This window comes from Oncorhynchus tshawytscha, linkage group LG10 (assembly GCF_018296145.1).
Source record: "Oncorhynchus tshawytscha isolate Ot180627B linkage group LG10, Otsh_v2.0, whole genome shotgun sequence".
Classification (NCBI taxonomy): domain Eukaryota; kingdom Metazoa; phylum Chordata; class Actinopteri; order Salmoniformes; family Salmonidae; genus Oncorhynchus; species Oncorhynchus tshawytscha.
The window spans coordinates 49,142,066-49,158,990 of record NC_056438.1 but is presented as its reverse complement, the minus strand read 5'-3'; the positions used below and the strand labels follow the sequence as shown (position 1 = coordinate 49,158,990).

The 16,925-nt window shown below is 43.4% G+C and overlaps 1 protein-coding gene across 1 annotated transcript in view; it reads left to right on the top strand.

The window, feature by feature from the left end:
• Positions 1-395: 395 nt before the first annotated feature.
• LOC112260375 (choline transporter-like protein 5-A) overlaps positions 396-16,925 on the top strand; it is a 100,963-nt gene continuing 84,433 nt past the window's right edge. Inside the window, exon 1 of the mRNA XM_042328663.1 lies at positions 396-569. Coding sequence (XP_042184597.1) covers positions 485-569 — 85 coding nt within the window. The 5' untranslated portion in view covers positions 396-484. The remainder of the gene's footprint in view (positions 570-16,925) is intronic.

Sequence of the window (16,925 nt, the reverse complement as noted above, 5' to 3'; positions counted from 1 at the left end):
TGTTAGATATTACGGCACTGTTGGAGCTAAAAACACAAGCATTCCGCTACACCCGCAATAGCATCTGCTAAACACATGTATGTGACAAAAATATATATATTTGATTTTGATTTGAAACTAAATTCTAGTCTGGTATCCATTTAAAAAAAATGTATTTCACAGAATGTAATTTCTTACAATATTAATATCTGTCTGTCACACAACAACAACAGTATCCCATACACCCATCTCAATAACCCAATAAAAAAATACGCAAGTAAAAAGTACAGCAGACACATTTTATCATAACAGTAGCCTATTGGGCACACAAAGGCACATGCCTCCACTAAGGTGCGCTATTCACATACATCCCCTCTCTTGATGACGCTCCGTGCTATAAACAGTGCTGACGCTGAGCTGCGTCCTTGCATCTCTAGGGAAACGCTGGGAGAGAGGAGGAATCCTATAAACTTGGAGCCAAATACGCGACTGTTCATTCACATCCATGCCATCGAACCTCTACACATTAGACAATTCCATCGTTCAAAGTGAAATGGCAAGAAAATCGGACGTCCCTTCCCCTTATTACGGTGAGTAGCCTAGCCTAATTTAAGTCAAGTGTTTCACAGTGATGGGGTCTGTTATTGAATATGGCACGTTCATTGCGCATGTAGCATGGGTCAAAAATTGGACCATCAGCCTACCTACCGGCACATTATATTTAGGATATCGGGCATGAGGTGAAATTGAGTTCTCAAAATATTGTCAAAGCAACAGGGAAAGGGATTTTAAGTCGTATTTTTGTCTCAGGTTCCTTATGGTATTATTTTGACCACTGATTATTGAGCATGTTCTTGTGCCTCCATGAGCGCAAGTAACATTCATATGAAACCCTACCCTATTACATCGAAATACATTGATTAGGACATGTTTGTCTCTGTCATTAATAATGCTAAAGCTATAACATAACAGCAGCCCTGCGTGAAATCCTCAACTTGGCATCAACTGGCTTTGCTATTTTGGTATGTTTTTCGATTTGAAGCCCGGAGGTTAACCAATGTTACGAGCCGCTGGCCTGAATATCGTCGGGGATGCAACTTTGTTGTTAGTAAGGGCATCATGTGCTGCTCGCGCACAGGGCACATCTCGGCGCCGAAGATATGGAGGATGGCAACTGTAGGGTTTCCACTAGACAACACAGCCACAAAGTCAAACTCGCTTTTTAGGGTTAGGCACAAGGTTAGCAGTGTGGTTAGGGTTAAGTTTAAAATAAAAATGTAATAAGATAAATTGTAGAAAATGACGGGGTTAAACCATAATTATTACTTTGTGGCTGTGCTAACTAGTGACGATCCAACTGTAGGCTACTGCAGCCTCATCTGACGGTGAACTATAACCGAACTCTCTGAATGTAACACTTCATCATTCTTTAGGCTACTTTTATAGGCTATAGTCTATATTTGAGTTTATACTAGATGACTCACATCCTTGCATTGTTGGCCTTTGCTCACTGAAACTTGTGCACAAAACAGAAACAATCTATACTCAGGCAAGTGTGCAGAGCATTTGAAGATGATGAAAGAAAGGTTTTCGTTTATATTCCACATTTAAATGACCCTATACATTTTCTGAAGCTTTTCACAAACACCATTCTTAGGTAACTTATGGTTTTCAAGGTCATTAAGCTGCTATTGTAGCCTATATTGTCAACCTGGATTCAGAGATAGGTGTAACATAGTAAACGAAAGTCCAGGACACTCAAATTAGTACGATATGTTACATATGGTATGTTATGTATTAATTTGTGGGTGTCCATCATGCATTTATTGTGATATGTTATGAATTACAATTCATATGATAAGTTACAAATTAGGAAAAGGAAAGGAAAGGCCAGTTTATTAGATACACCACCCGGTTCACGAAAATGGATTGCTCCTACATCGAGACATTCAGTTACCGTTCAAAAGAACATTAGAAGAATTGGCAAAATGAGTGATTTAAGCGACTTTGAGTGTGGAATGATCATCGGTGCCAGGCACGCTGGATCAGAAGTATCTCAGAAACGACCGCCCGCCTGGGCCTTTCACGCAAGACAGTGTCTAGGGTTTCCCGAGAATGGTGCGACAAAAAAACAAACATCCAGTCAGCGGCAGTTCTGTGGGCGAAAACAGCTTGTTGATGAGAGAGGTTGTAGGAGAATGGCAAGAATCATGCTAACAGGCGGGCCACAAACAGACAAATAACGGAGCAGTACAACAGTGGTGTGCAGAACAACATCTCGGAATGCACAACTCGCTGATCCTTGTCACATATAGGCTATTGCAGCAGACGACCACACCAGGCTTTACTCCTATCAGTTAAAAACAAGAAAAAGCGGCTCCAGTGGGCACCCAATCACCAACAATGGACAAGTGTGGAGGGAAAAAAATATTGCCTGGTCCAACGAATCCCGATTCCTGTTGCGTAAGCAGTGTGAGTCCATGGCCCCATCCTGCCTGTCGACAACGGTGCAGGCTGGTGGCCAATCTGCAGGAACTGTGTAATGCCATTGCATTAGCATGGACCAACGTCCCTGTGGAATATTTCCAATTTGTAGAATCCATGTCCGAAGAATTCAGGCTGTTCTGCAGGCAAAGGGGGGTCTGACCCGGTACTAGATGGGTGTACCTAATAAACTGGCCGGCGAGTGTATGTTACGAATTCCTATTTGTTGTGATTAACATTAGCTAACGCTAGCTAGGTGGCTAGCATTAGCTAGGTTAGGGTTAAAATTAAGGTTAGGTTTAGGAGCTAGGTTATATTAAGTGTAGGGTTAGGGGAAGGGTTAGCAAACATGCTAAGTGCACTGAACAAAAATATTATGTGTTGGGCCCATGTTTCATGAGCTGAAATAAAAGATCCCAGACATTTTCCATACACACAAAAAGCTCTCAAGAATGTCTCTAGAATTTTGTGCACAAATTTATGTAGATCCCTGTTAGTGAGCATTTCTCCTTTGTCGCGGTAATCCATCCACCTGACAGGTGTGGCATACCAAGAAGCTGATTCAACAGCATGGTCATTACACAGGTGCACCTCGTGCTGGGACAATAAAAGGTCACTCAAAAATGTGCAATTTTGTCACACAACACAATGCCACAGATGTCTCAAGTTTTGAGGGGCCGCGCTATTGACATGCTGACTGCAGGAATGTCCACCAGAGCTGTTGTCAGATAATTGAATGTTAATTTCTCTACCATACCATGGCAGTACGTCCAATCGGCGTCACAACCGCAGACCACATGAAACCATGCCAGCTCAGGACTTTCATGTCCGGCATCTTCACCTGAATGATTGTCAGAAACTAGCTATCCGGACAGTTTATGAAACAACCAAATAAATTCTGCACAAACTGTCATCTGCATGCTCATCATCCTCACCAGGGTCTTGACTTGACTGCAGTTCTGCATCGTTACCGAAATCCGTATGCAAATACTCACCTTCAATGTGCTCTCCACAAAATAATCCCTGTTTCAACTGTACCGTTCCGATGGCTGACAGCGTGTATGGCGTCGTGGGCGAGCGGTTTGCTGATGTCAACTTGTGAACAGAATGCCCCATGGTGGCGGTGGGGTTATGGTATGGGCAGGCATAAGCTACAAACAATGAACACAATTGCATTTTATCGATGGCAATTTGAATGCACAGTTATACCGTGACGAAATCCTGAGGCCCATTGTCGTGCCATTCATCTGCCGCCATCAACTCATGTTTCAGCATGATAATGCACAACCCCATGTCGCAAGGGTCTATTCACAATTCCTGCAAGCTGAAAATGTCCCAGTTCTTCTGGCCTGCATACTCACCAGACATGTCACCCATTGAGCATGTTTGGGATGCTCTGGATCAACGTGTATGACAGTCTTCTATTTCCCGCCAATATCGAGCAACTTCACAATGTCCATTGAAGAGTAGTGGAACAACATTCCACAGGCTACAATCACCAGCCAGATCAAATCTATGCGAAGGAGATGTCACACTGCATGAAGCCAATGGTGGTCACATCGGACAATTAGTGGTTTTCTGATCCATGCCCTTACCTTTTTTTAAGGTATGTGTGACCAACAGATGCATATCTGTATTCCCAGTCTTGTGAAATCCATAGATCAAATCACATTTTATTGGTCGCATACAAATATTTAGCAGATGCTATTGCAGGTGTAGTGAAATGCTTGTAAATTAGGGCCTAATGAATTTATTTAAATTGAATGATTTAAGAAATATGAACTATAACTTAGTCAAATCTTTAAATTTTGTATGTTGCGTTTATATTTGTTTTCAGTGTAGATACAATGTAGCTAAACGGTAGTAAGTAGTAACATGCAACCTTTGGGTTGTTGGACATTTGCATTATATGCCTACCCATCCATCCCGATCAACCACCCCAACCAACAATCCACCTTTAGTTTTTGCTTTAAGTAACCTTCTGTCTTATGTAATCATACCAAACGTAACTTATCATACTCATTTTAGAATCATGGATTTTCATTTACTATGTTACGCCTAGTGTATGAGACCAGGCTGATATTGTTGCTGTGTTGTTCATAATTGTCATTGCCTTTTTCTCTGAGACATAGCTTCAGGATATTTCTCTCTGCACTGCGGAATACCTTGCTCTCTGTGACAAAGTAGATTGGTACTGGAGTGCCAGCTGGATACAGGAACGTGCACTGTTTTGGAATGCAATATGATTGTGCTCAGTGAAGAGAATCTGACATCTGTCAACTATTGTCAGGTATGCATGTGTGTAGTCTGCCATTTGAATGAGAGGGTTGGATGTGCACCAGACCAGTATAAACCAGTATTATGTTCACTGGCCTGAATGCCTTATTCCTAAGCAGAGTGGAGAAAGGATTTTCTCTCACTTGAACAATCCATTGTTGGAGGCATTGAAGCAGTGCTGGTATGGGATGTGTGAATGAGTACTAGGATGTACGATGCTATTAAAATTAGTGAATAATGCGCCTTAAGTCATTTTCACACATTTACATGGAGTGTTAAGCACTGCTACTCTTACTGAGTCAAAGTCAAGCTGTTCGCTGACAGTGATTTCGGCAGTTTTCCATTTCCAAAACATGGCTCTTGCCTTTTAAGTTTTAGCTAACCTTGCCTGAGACCTGAATCCTCCCAGTGTCAAAGCTTTAGTTCAGCGAGCTAACACAGTCTCAAGTTGCACAGATACCAGGGTTTAGTATCTGGTTGGTTACACTAAAACTCCCAAGGACAGACATCACTGGCTTGTGTCTCACTTCCTAGGTGGCTACAGTGTAGGGCCAGAGGCAGAGAGTGGGCTAGTGTGCCTTTGTAGTTGGAGAAGTTTCTTTCCTCTGTACTAAGGCTTATGAATAATGAAGCAGGTTCCCCGTGTTGTCTCTGCTGCGTCCTTCTGATCCAGAGATGTGGTTCTAATCTGTTGGTTACCTCCCTCGAGCTGCCTGGGAACGGTGTTTGTGTGTGTGTCTACACAGTTTGACAGTCCTCCGAATGGGTGCTGCTGTATACGGTAGCTGTGTGGCTCCTTATGATTTTTAAAGGGGCCCATTTCCTCTGAACATGTTTTTGCTGTATGCTTTTGCTTCCACGTGAATGTCTCGCTTCAATCTTCTTACAGTTTTTCTCTAACATAATGTTTCTCTAACTTTTTTCCTTCTATTTGCTGATTAGCAGCAGTGGTGGAAAAAGTACTAAATTGTCATACTTGAGTAAAAGTAACGATACCTTAAGTAAAAGTCACCCAGTAAAATAATACTTGTGTAAAAGTCTAAAATTATTTGGTTTTAAAAATACTTAACTATCAAAAGAAAAATGTAATTGCTTAAATTTACTTAAGTATCAAAAGTAAAAGTAAAAGTATGAAAATTTAAAAATTCCTTATATTAAGCAAACCAGACAGCACAACTTTTTTTCTCCTTCTATTGAAGACTAGCCAGGGGCACACTCAAACACTCAGACATAATTTACAAACAAAGCATTTGTGTTTAGTGAGCCTGCCTGATCAGATGCAGTAGGGATGACCAGGGATGTTCTGTTGATAAGTGTGTGAATTGGACAATTTTCCTGTAAAAATGTAATAAGTACTTTTGTCAGGGAAAATGTATGGAGTAAAAAGTGCATTCTTTTCTTTCGGGAATGTAGTGAAGTAAAAGTAAAAGTTGCCAAAAGTATAAATAGTAAAGTACACATACCCCCCCAAAAATGCTTAACTAGTACTTTAAAGTATTTTTACTTAAGTACTTTACACCACTGATTGGCAGTGTGAAATGAAGATAACTATGACCCATGAGAAATTTTCTGAACAGAAACATTTGTTTAAAAATAAAGGCTCAATTCCAGGAGGACGCTGCATATTGCAAGAGAAGATATACTAAATACATTAAAAACCAACTAAAAGGCCAAACAAATTCATACAAATATACACTTTTGCAGACCATATCAACTGCCCTAGTACTGTGTTACAGTAGCTGTAATATGACTGCTGTTTGTGTGCAGGCTTTGCATCATTCCAGCAGTGTTTTTTAAAGACAACCTCGAACATTAAACTCAAAAGCTGTGAGGCACAGATTCTGTTTCCCTATGGGCTATCAGCCAGCGTACCAGGAAAAGCTGTTCAAATTCAGTGTCCTGCAGCTAGCCATGGTCCCAGATCTGTTTGTGCCATCCTGTCAACTCCTATGGTCCTTATCATGGCAAACAGTGCCAAAAAGATCTGGGATCAGGCTATGTTGAGGCTTGGGAAGCCTCTGCTCTGAACACTCTTGGTTATTCATGTATGGCACTGCAAGGTTGTGTTCACTCCCCTCATAAATCATTTTGGATGATTTTGCCACAAGTAACATGACTCAAGTAAGGTCGGATATGTGTATTTGGATGTGGGGCAGTATTGTGCTTGTAAACTTTTCATTAAACACCTATTTTAGGTGAGGATAGAGCAGGGGTGTCAATTTGTCAAACATATGGCCCGGGTTAAATCCGGTCCACGGGTGGTTTGATTAAAACATTATTATGATTTTATTTTTTCTTTGGGTGGGAGAAACAAACTCAATATACTTTAAAATGACTAAAACCAAATTGAAACTGGATAGAAATGATAATGGACCTAGTTTCTTGACTGTTTCTAGCTCGCTAATAATCGCCAAAGTGGAAGCTAGACAGTCAGGGAGCATAGAAAATTCCCCAAACTATTTTTGAGCAAATTTTGACGGCCAGGTAATGTAACTAATTTTCAGTGCGGCCCTCCGGACCTCGTTAAAAACTGAATGAGGCCCCTGGGCCAAAATGAGTTTGACACCCCTGGGCTAGCATAAAATTCTTGAATTATTTAGTGTTACAAATTTAGGACTTGAGATTGAAATTTTAATGTGGTGACATCAATAATAGATTTTCTGTTCCACACCTTTTTGAAATGTCTGTGGAGTAAAGGATGATCCATCGCTACCATAATAACCTCAAATAGGTGGAAGTCATCTTGAGAAAATGTGTCAACTCACGGGAATAGGAAATGGTTTATGGAATATAAACCGGACCCAAACCACTTGTCCTTGTGAATATAACTGTACAATATACATTGGTTTGTTTGCATTGTCGATTGGTGCCCTCTTTTCTTTTACAACTGTCAAGTGACGGTTGTCGGTTGTCGTTACACATTTATTTGTCTTTACCTTGTGAGGTATCTGTCGGGAATGAAGCTCTATGCGATTATAGCAGACAATACCAAGATAACAGACCTCTAACTGAAGTATGTTATTGACTGTGTGGTAATGAATCGATCAGGGCATATCAGTATGACGTGTAGACTATTCAGTAATTGGTTGTACTAATAGGATTTTTATCATCAGATTGATAAAGGGCTGCAAGCTGTTACTCCCTGTGAAAACCGAGATAAAATCTGTACCGTTCATCCTCACTCCCTAAACCAAAGGGATTTACCGAGCCCCCAGGTAAAAGCTATCTCACTCCCAAAAACTTCCTAAAACCTAAAAAGTGCTTTGTCAGCATCGTTTAAGTCTCTTGCTCCACTCTTGTCAGCTCCACTCCTAATAGTGTCTCATGTCTTCAGACACAAGTCTCAGTAGTCCGGTACCAGTCTGTTTGTGCCTCAGCCCACTTTTTGGGGCTTTGCCACGCATGGTTGGCTTTGTCAATGGGAAGGCAATGATGTGGCTACAGACAGTCAGACACCCAGGCTATTCAGACATACTGAGAGAGCAGAGCAGGAAGAGTATGATGATTTGCACAGGAAGGGAGTGAGTGATGGTGTAGGTCGGATATGTGTATTTGGATGTGGGGCAGCAAGGGATCATCTTTGGAACATCATTTTTAGTACAGGAGGTGGGAAAGTATTCGGAGGTATGGTTTGTGAAGAAGGGTTGTGTGTTAAGGGTTTGGGCTGTATGTGTGCATGTGTGTGTGTGTGAGTGAGTGAGTGAGACACCTTCTCCCAGATTATGTGACTGCCGGAGGAGGGAGTAGGACAGGACGGGCAGGATTATCTCTGGGTGACAGACCGGGAAAGCAGCCCGTTCACTGTGTTTGAGGACAGATAAGGCCAGCAAATAAACATCAGTACACACACACACACACACACACACACACACACACACACACACACACACACACACACACACACACACACACACACACACACACACACAGTATGGACAACACCAAACCAATAGCCTCCAAACAATTCTGGTCCCTAAATACATTACCACTATTCATCAAAATGGATGTGAGCTGTTGCTGAAGCAATTTGCTTTATTGCTATTTTTCCCATTACACTGTATACTTGACTTGTCTCTCTGAGAGGTGTAATTTGGAGGCCCTCACTGAGGATGCTCTCTGTTGTCGGGGTTTGTCTCCTACTGTCTCTGTCCCCTCTGGGCTCATTGACATGGTCACCAGGGACGGGACTGTATCTGGGAGTTAGAAATGACTCAGCTCATCTACACAGGGAATATGCATGAGCTGAATAGCTACAGTAACTCTATAATATGCAATGTCCATGCAAAATTACATAGAAAATGGTAGTGTCCTCAAATGACTATTCCTCTACTCTATTTTGGAAAATATAGTGCTCTGTATGGGGAAATGGGTGTCATTTGACACAAATCAGCAGAGTGTAAGACTGAACTTTCCCATGGTTCACATCTTCTCTTTAAAGGTCCTCAACAACAGTCTTTAATTTATAGCTGAATTGTTGTGTTTGCTTCGTAGTTGGATGCTTTTGTCGTTCTGGACTGGACCGCTGTGACTGCTTCATCATCTTGTGTACATGCTGGAAGACTCCCTGTAGGATTGACTCAGAGTAAACAACAATCTGTTTCAAACAACCGTCTGTTTGATAAACTTCCCTTTGGAGAGTAACTAGGAGGTACTTTATCTCACTGCGAGGTAAACACAAGTGCAATGGATGGTAGAGGCACTGCTGAGAAGGTTGAAACTTGGGTTAGCTTTGTGTAGACTAGACTAGGGAATGAGCTGGTCTTTTTTGAGTTTTTGTCTAATTTTGTGAGACTTGGTGCTTGAGGAGAACTTGGTGCTTGTGGGAGTGACAGTTGAAGTATATACCATGCTGTCTATCTTCCGTGGTGTGTATGTTTGTGCATACTGTAAATGCACACACGCGTTCCCTCAAATCTCTTTATCTTCTGATGTCAAATGAGTTAATATGATGAGAAATGAAGGTCATCTTCGTAGACTTGCACTGCCGCGAGCAACATTTTCCATCTTATCTTTGTCCTTGGCTACTGTAAGAATCTAAGAAATTCCAAATCAGTTATGTCGGGGAGTGGGCTCCAGATTCTCCCCCTGCTGTGAGGATCTTTGAAATGACAATTCCCACTGGCGTTCAGATACTAATTGGGAGTGTCAAGCTCAGCGTTGACTCCATTAACACTCTGCACACGCCATTAGCTGTCTTGTTTGCTGGATTTCACAGGGATTCTGGACAGATTTAGCGAGGTGGATTAAAGGTCTGTGTGTGTAGGCAAACCCAGGAAGGAGATGATCTCCCTTTCATATGGTTTTATTGAGAGAATTAACTATATTTGTTTGTCTATAGTTGAGTCCTTTTTTTGGTGTTTCAAGTTTCAAGTTGTATTAGTCGTGAATGTGGTTTGGAGGAATGTGTGGTTGTTTGAGTGGAGTGGAGATAGGACATGTTGACTGATGCTGGTGTTTGCATGTCTCTGTGTAATTGAGTGAAATTAATTTGGATCGTAAAGGAGGGAACTTTTTGTTAGTGTGTGAGTGCAGTTATTCGTAACGTGTGTGTGTGTGCGTGTGTGCATACGTACCTGTGTGGGCATCCGTGCATGTGGGTGGGTGCATCTGTACGTGTGTGCATCTGTACGTGTGTGCGTGTGTGTCTGTGCAGTTCTTAGTAATCGTGCGCGTTTGCTTGGCCTGTGAAGAAGCTAATGCGCAAGCTAATCAACAGTGAAAGTGTTTTACCGTGTGGAAAATTGAGATTCAGACAGAGGACGGGACTCTGTATGGGATGCCACAGTGAGTTGACAAGAACACACAGACGACCGTCAGCCACGCAGGTCGCTCTCTTGCAGACACTGTCATCTGTTGCTAAGCAGCTGGTCACCATAATACTTTCAGTAGGGATATGTTTACGGCACCGGCTGTTGATTATACACACCTCTGTGATGGCTGCGTCCTGACTGAATCTGGTCCTGTTTCTTTATTTTTGTCTGAAGTCTCTCATAGTTATTTGAGTAAAATGACTTATTTCACTGTGACGGACAAGTTATAACTAAACTCAATGAGAAAGTGAGCAACTTTTGTTTATGGTGCAATCCTAAGTTATTACAGTGCTATTATGCTGCAGAGTGACAGGGGAGACAGGGAGGGGGGAAAGTCAAAGGGGGGGAAATGTTATTTTCCACAGGAAAATGTTCGGCTACAGTTGGACATGACTGTGACGGTTAACTCCAGAGAGAAGCCATCACAAAGTCAAGAGGAGGAGACAGTGGGCATATGGGAGCTGACTGGGGAGGGAGATCTCCCCAGGGGCGGATCAGAGGAAGCAGGCGGAGCATGGAGGATACCCAGGAACCAGGCACCCCAGGGGGGCAGGCTGTCCTGGGCTGCTGGGCCTTACTGAGCTGACTGCCGGAGCTCCCTGGCAGACTTACCAGGACTCCACCAACCCCCTGCACTTGTGTGTGTGTCAGGGAAGGGTGTGTGTGTTTGTGTGTGTGTGGTGTGTGTGTGTTGTGTGTGTGTGTGTGTGTGTGTGTGTGTGTGTGTGTGTGCGTGCGTGCGTGCGTGCGTGCGTGCGTGCGTGCACGCAAGTGTTGTATGTGCCTGTGTGAGTGCACGGGAATGTCTACGCGTTTGCATACTGTACTGTGGGTATGATTTGACTTTCAGATTTCTGTTATGTAATAGGTGTTGTGGAGCAGAAGAGAGAGTAGCTGTCAGTTTCAGGGGTGAGTCACAGTCTGTGCTAAAATGAACAGCACTGTATATTGTTAATATTCTAGGTGACCTTAGTGTTGACTGTTATATTACCAGATGTAGCTCCCCAGTGTACTACTGGACTCATGGCTCTAAAGGTCAGGGCTGTTTGAGAATGGACCGTGTCAGAGAAGGTGCAATACTCTATGCTGCTTTGTGGTTCCGGTTTATATGGGTGATGCCAGAGCCATATATGTAAATATGTCTAAATGCACGATATATATATATACACAAAAGTATGTGGACACCCCTTCAACTTAGTGGATTCTGTTTGGAAGCAATGTCAGCACAGGAGCTGTTCGTCAGGGGGCTTCATGAAATGGGTTTCCATGACAGAGCAGCCGTACACAAGCCTAACATCACCATGCACAAGCCCAAGTGTCGGCTGGAGTTGTGTAGAGGTCACCGCCATTGGACTGTGGATCAGCGTCAACTCACCATCAGTACGACCAAGAATATGTTTTTCGCGACGCGGATCCTGTGTTCTGCCTTACAAACAGGACAACGGAGTGGATCCCATGCAGCGACCCAAAAAAACGACTCCGAAAAAGAGGGAAACGAGGCGGTCTTCTGGTCAGACTCCGGAGACGGGCACACCGTGCACCACTCCCTAGCATTCTTCTTGCCAATGTCCAGTCTCTTGACAACAAGGTTGATGAAATCCGAGCAAGGGTAGCATTCCAGAGGGACATCAGAGACTGTAACGTTCTTTGCTTCACGGAAACATGGCTCACTGGAGAGACGCTATCCGAGGCGGTGCAGCCAACGGGTTTCTCCACGCATCGCGCCGACAGAAACAAACATCTTTCTGGTAAGAAGAGGGGCGGGGGCGTATGCCTTATGGCTAGCGTGACATGGTGTGATGAAAGAAACATACAGGAACTCAAATCCTTCTGTTCACCTGATTTAGAATTCCTCACAATCAAATGTAGACCGCATTATCTACCAAGAGAATTATCTTCGATTATAATCACAGCCGTATATATCCCCCCCCAAGCAGACACATCGATGGCTCTGAACGAACTTTATTTAACTCTTTGCAAACTGGAAACCATTTATCCGGAGGCTGCATTCATTGTAGCTGGGGATTTTAACAAGGCTAATCTGAAAACAAGACTCCCTAAATTTTATCAGCATATCGATTGCGCAACCAGTGAGTAAGACATTTAAACGTGTTAACCCTCGCAAGGCTGCAGGCCCAGACGGCATCCCCAGCCGCGCCCTCAGAGCATGCGCAGACCAGCTGGCCAGTGTGTTTACGGACATATTCAATCAATCCCTATACCAGTCTGCTGTTCCCACATGCTTCAAGAGGGCCACCATTGTTCCTGTTCCCAAGAAAGCTAAGGTAACGGAGCTAAACGACTACCGCCCGTAGCACTCACTTCCGTCATCATGAAGTGCTTTGAGAGACTAGTCAAGGACCATATCACCTCCACCCTACCTGACACCCTAGACCCACTCCAATTTGCTTACCGCCCAAATAGGTCCACAGACGATGCAATCTCAACCACACTGCACACTGCCCTAACCCATCTGGACAAGAGGAATACCTATGTGAGAATGCTGTTCATTGACTACAGCTCGGCATTCAACACCATAGTACCCTCCAAGCTCGTCATCAAGCTCGAGACCCTGGGTCTCGACCCCGCCCTGTGCAACTGGGTACTGGACTTCCTGACGGGCCGCCCCCAGGTGGTGAGGGTAGGCAACAACATCTCCTCCCCGCTGATCCTCAACACTGGGGCCCCACAAGGGTGCGTTCTGAGCCCTCTCCTGTACTCCCTGTTCACCCACGACTGCGTGGCCACGCACGCCTCCAACTCAATCATCAAGTTTGCGGAAGACACAACTGTGGTAGGCTTGATTACCAACAACGACGAGACGGCCTACAGGGAGGAGGTGAGGGCCCTCGGAGTGTGGTGTCAGGAAAATAACCTCACACTCAACGTCAACAAAACTAAGGAGATGATTGTGGACTTCAGGAAACAGCAGAGGGAACACCCCCTATCCACATCGATGGAACAGTAGTGGAGAGGGTAGCAAGTTTTAAGTTCCTCGGCATACACATCACAGACAAACTGAATTGGTCCACTCACACAGACAGCATCGTGAAGAAGGCGCAGCAGCGCCTCTTCAACCTCAGGAGGCTGAAGAAATTCGGCTTGTCACCAAAAGCACTCACAAACTTCTACAGATGCACAATCGAGAGCATCCTGGCGGGCTGTATCACCGCCTGGTACGGCAGCTGCTCCGCCCTCAACCGTAAGGCTCTCCAGAGGGTAGTGAGGTCTGCACAACGCATCACCGGGGGCAAACTACCTGCCCTCCAGGACACCTACACCACCTGATGTTACAGGAAGGCCATAAAGATCATCAAGGACATCAACCACCCGAGCCACTGCCTGTTCACCCCGCTATCATCCAGAAGGCGAGGTCAGTACAGGTGCATCAAAGCTGGGACCGAGAAACTGAAAAACAGCTTCTATCTCAAGGCCATCAGACTGTTAAACAGCCACCACTAACATTGAGTGGCTGCTGCCAACACACTGACACTGACTCAACTCCAGCCACTTTAATAATGGGAATTGATGGGAAATGATGTAAATATATCACTAGCCACTTTAAACAATGCTACCTTATATAATGTTACTTACCCTACATTATTCATCTCATATGCATACGTATATACTGTACTCTATATCATCGACTGTATCCTTATGTAATACATGTATCACTAGCCACTTTAACTATGCCACTTTGTTTACATACTCATCTCATATGTATATACTGTACTCGATACCATCTACTGTATCTTGCCTATGCTGCTCTGTACCATCACTCATTCATATATCCTTATGTACATATTCTTTATCCCCTTACACTGTGTATAAGACAGTAGTTTTGGAATTGTTAGTTAGATTACTTGTTGGTTATTACTGCATTGTCGGAACTAGAAGCACAAGCATTTCGCTACACTCGCATTAACATCTGCTAACCATGTGTATGTGACAAATAACATTTGATTTGATTTGATTTGGAAACGCATTCTCTGGAGTGATGAATCACGCTTCACCATTTGGCAGTCCGACAGGCGAATCTGGGTTTGGCGGATGCCAGGAGAACGCTATCTGCCCCAATGCATAGTGCCAACTGTAACGTTTGGCGGAGGAGGAATAATGGTCTGGGGCTGTTTTTCATGGTTCGAGCCCCTTAGTTCCAGTGAAGGGAAATCTTAACGCTACAGCATACAATGACATTCTAGACGATTCTGTGCTTTCCAACTTTGTGGTAAGGCCCTTTCCTGTTTCAGCATGACAATGCCCCTGTAACAATGCTAGGTCCATACAGAAATCGGTGTGGAAGAACTGGCCTGCACAGAGCCCTGACCTCAACCCCATCGAACACCTTTGGGATGAATTGCAACACAGACTGCGTGCCAGGCCTAATCGCCCAACATCAGTGCCCGACATCACTAATGCTCTTGTGGCTGAAAGGAAGCAAGTCCTCGCAGCAATGTTCCAACATCTAGTGGAAAGCCTTCTCAGAAGAGTAGAGGCTGTTATATCAGCAAAGGGGGGAAGAACTCCATATTAATGCCCATGATTTTGGAATGAGATGTTCGACGAGCAGGTGTCCACATACCTTTGGTCATGTAGTGTATATGGCTCTGGATGTTGTTATCCAACTACTTTTTGGAAGAAAAAAGCACATTTTATAACTTCACCCAGTATGCATCTCACTCCTAATGCAAATACCCTTGGTGGTGCAGGACTGATACACAATTACACAGAGAAAAATGTGGATTTTCACTACTGATTGAGGATGGTGTTTTGTATTCCAGTAATATTCTAACCTGTTTTTAATGCATGCTAATAATGGGAATGGAATGGAATGAGTGGACTGGAGGCTCTGAGTAGGGTCATCAAATGACACAGACACATTCTGTGCAATAAGAAATAGCTTTTATTTTCACATAATCCATAGCAGTTCAATTAGAGATACTATTTGCACCAAATTAGTTTCTGGAATTGCATCATCGTCTCGTTGTTGCTATGTGTGACTCTGCATCTTCAAGTGAGTGTGTGTGCGTGCACATGTGTGTGTGCACATGTGTGTGTGTGTGTGTGCCATGTATTACAAATTGAGTGCACCTCTAAGTCTTTATACTAACTACTGAGTGCATTAATTCCCACTTGGGAATGCGTAGTAATATATAGGTACATGGGTTTGTTGTTTAGCAACAAAAACTATGCGTGAGCAACTATGGCAAAATAGAAAGGGTTGGCTTAGATTGTTGACAACATGTAAAAAACATGTTTATTAAATATATAGAGACATTTGCACAATGAGCAGTTGTTGTCTCTCAAATACACTACATTGACCTAAAATATGTGGACACCTACTCATTCCAAAATCATTGATATGGAGTTGGTCCCCCCTTTGCTGCTATAACAGCCTCCACTCTTCTGGGAAGAGATCACTAGATGTTGGAACTAGAGGTCGACCGATTTATCGGAATGGCCGATTAATTAGGGCCGATTTCAAGTTTTCAGAACAATCGGAAATCGGTATTTTTGGATACCGATTTGGTCGATTTTTTATTTATTTTTTCACCTTTATTTAATCTTTATTTAACTAGGCAAGCCAGTTAAGAACACATTCTTATTTTCAATGACGGCCTAGGAACGGTGGGTTAACTGTCTCGTTCAGGGGCAGAACGACAGATTTTTACCTTGTCAGCTCGGGAGATTCAATCTTGCAACCTTACAGTTAACTAGTCCAACGCTCTAACCACCTGCCTCTCATAGCACTCCACGAGGAGCCTGCCTGTTATGCGAATGCAGTAAGCCAAGGTAAGTTTCTAGCTAGCATTAATAAACATATCTTATAAAAAACAATCCATCAATCATAATCACTAGTTAACTACACATGGTTGATGATATTACTAGTTTATCTAGCGTGTCCTGTGTTCATTCAGTATTGTTGTAATTGTCATTATTACAAATAAAAATAAAAAAAATTGTCAGATTAATCGGTAGCATTTTTTGGGGTCCTCGGTATCGGTGTTGAAAAATCATAATCGGTCGACCTCTAGTTGGAACATTGCTGCGGGGACTTGCTTCCATTCAGCCACAAGAGCATTAGGGAGGTTGGGCACTGATGTTGGGTGATTAAGTCTTGCTCACAGTCGGCATTCCAATTCATCCCAAAGGTGTTCGATGGGGCTGAGGTCAGAGCTCTGTGCAGGCCAGTCAAGCTCTTCACATCGATCTCAACAAACCATTTCTGTATGGACCTCGCTTTGTGCACGGGGGCATTGTCATGCTGAAACAGGAAAGGGCCATCGTCTAGAATGTAATTGTATACTGTAGCATTAAGATTTCCCTTCACTGGAACTAAGGAGCCTAGCCCGAACCATGAAAAACAACCATTAT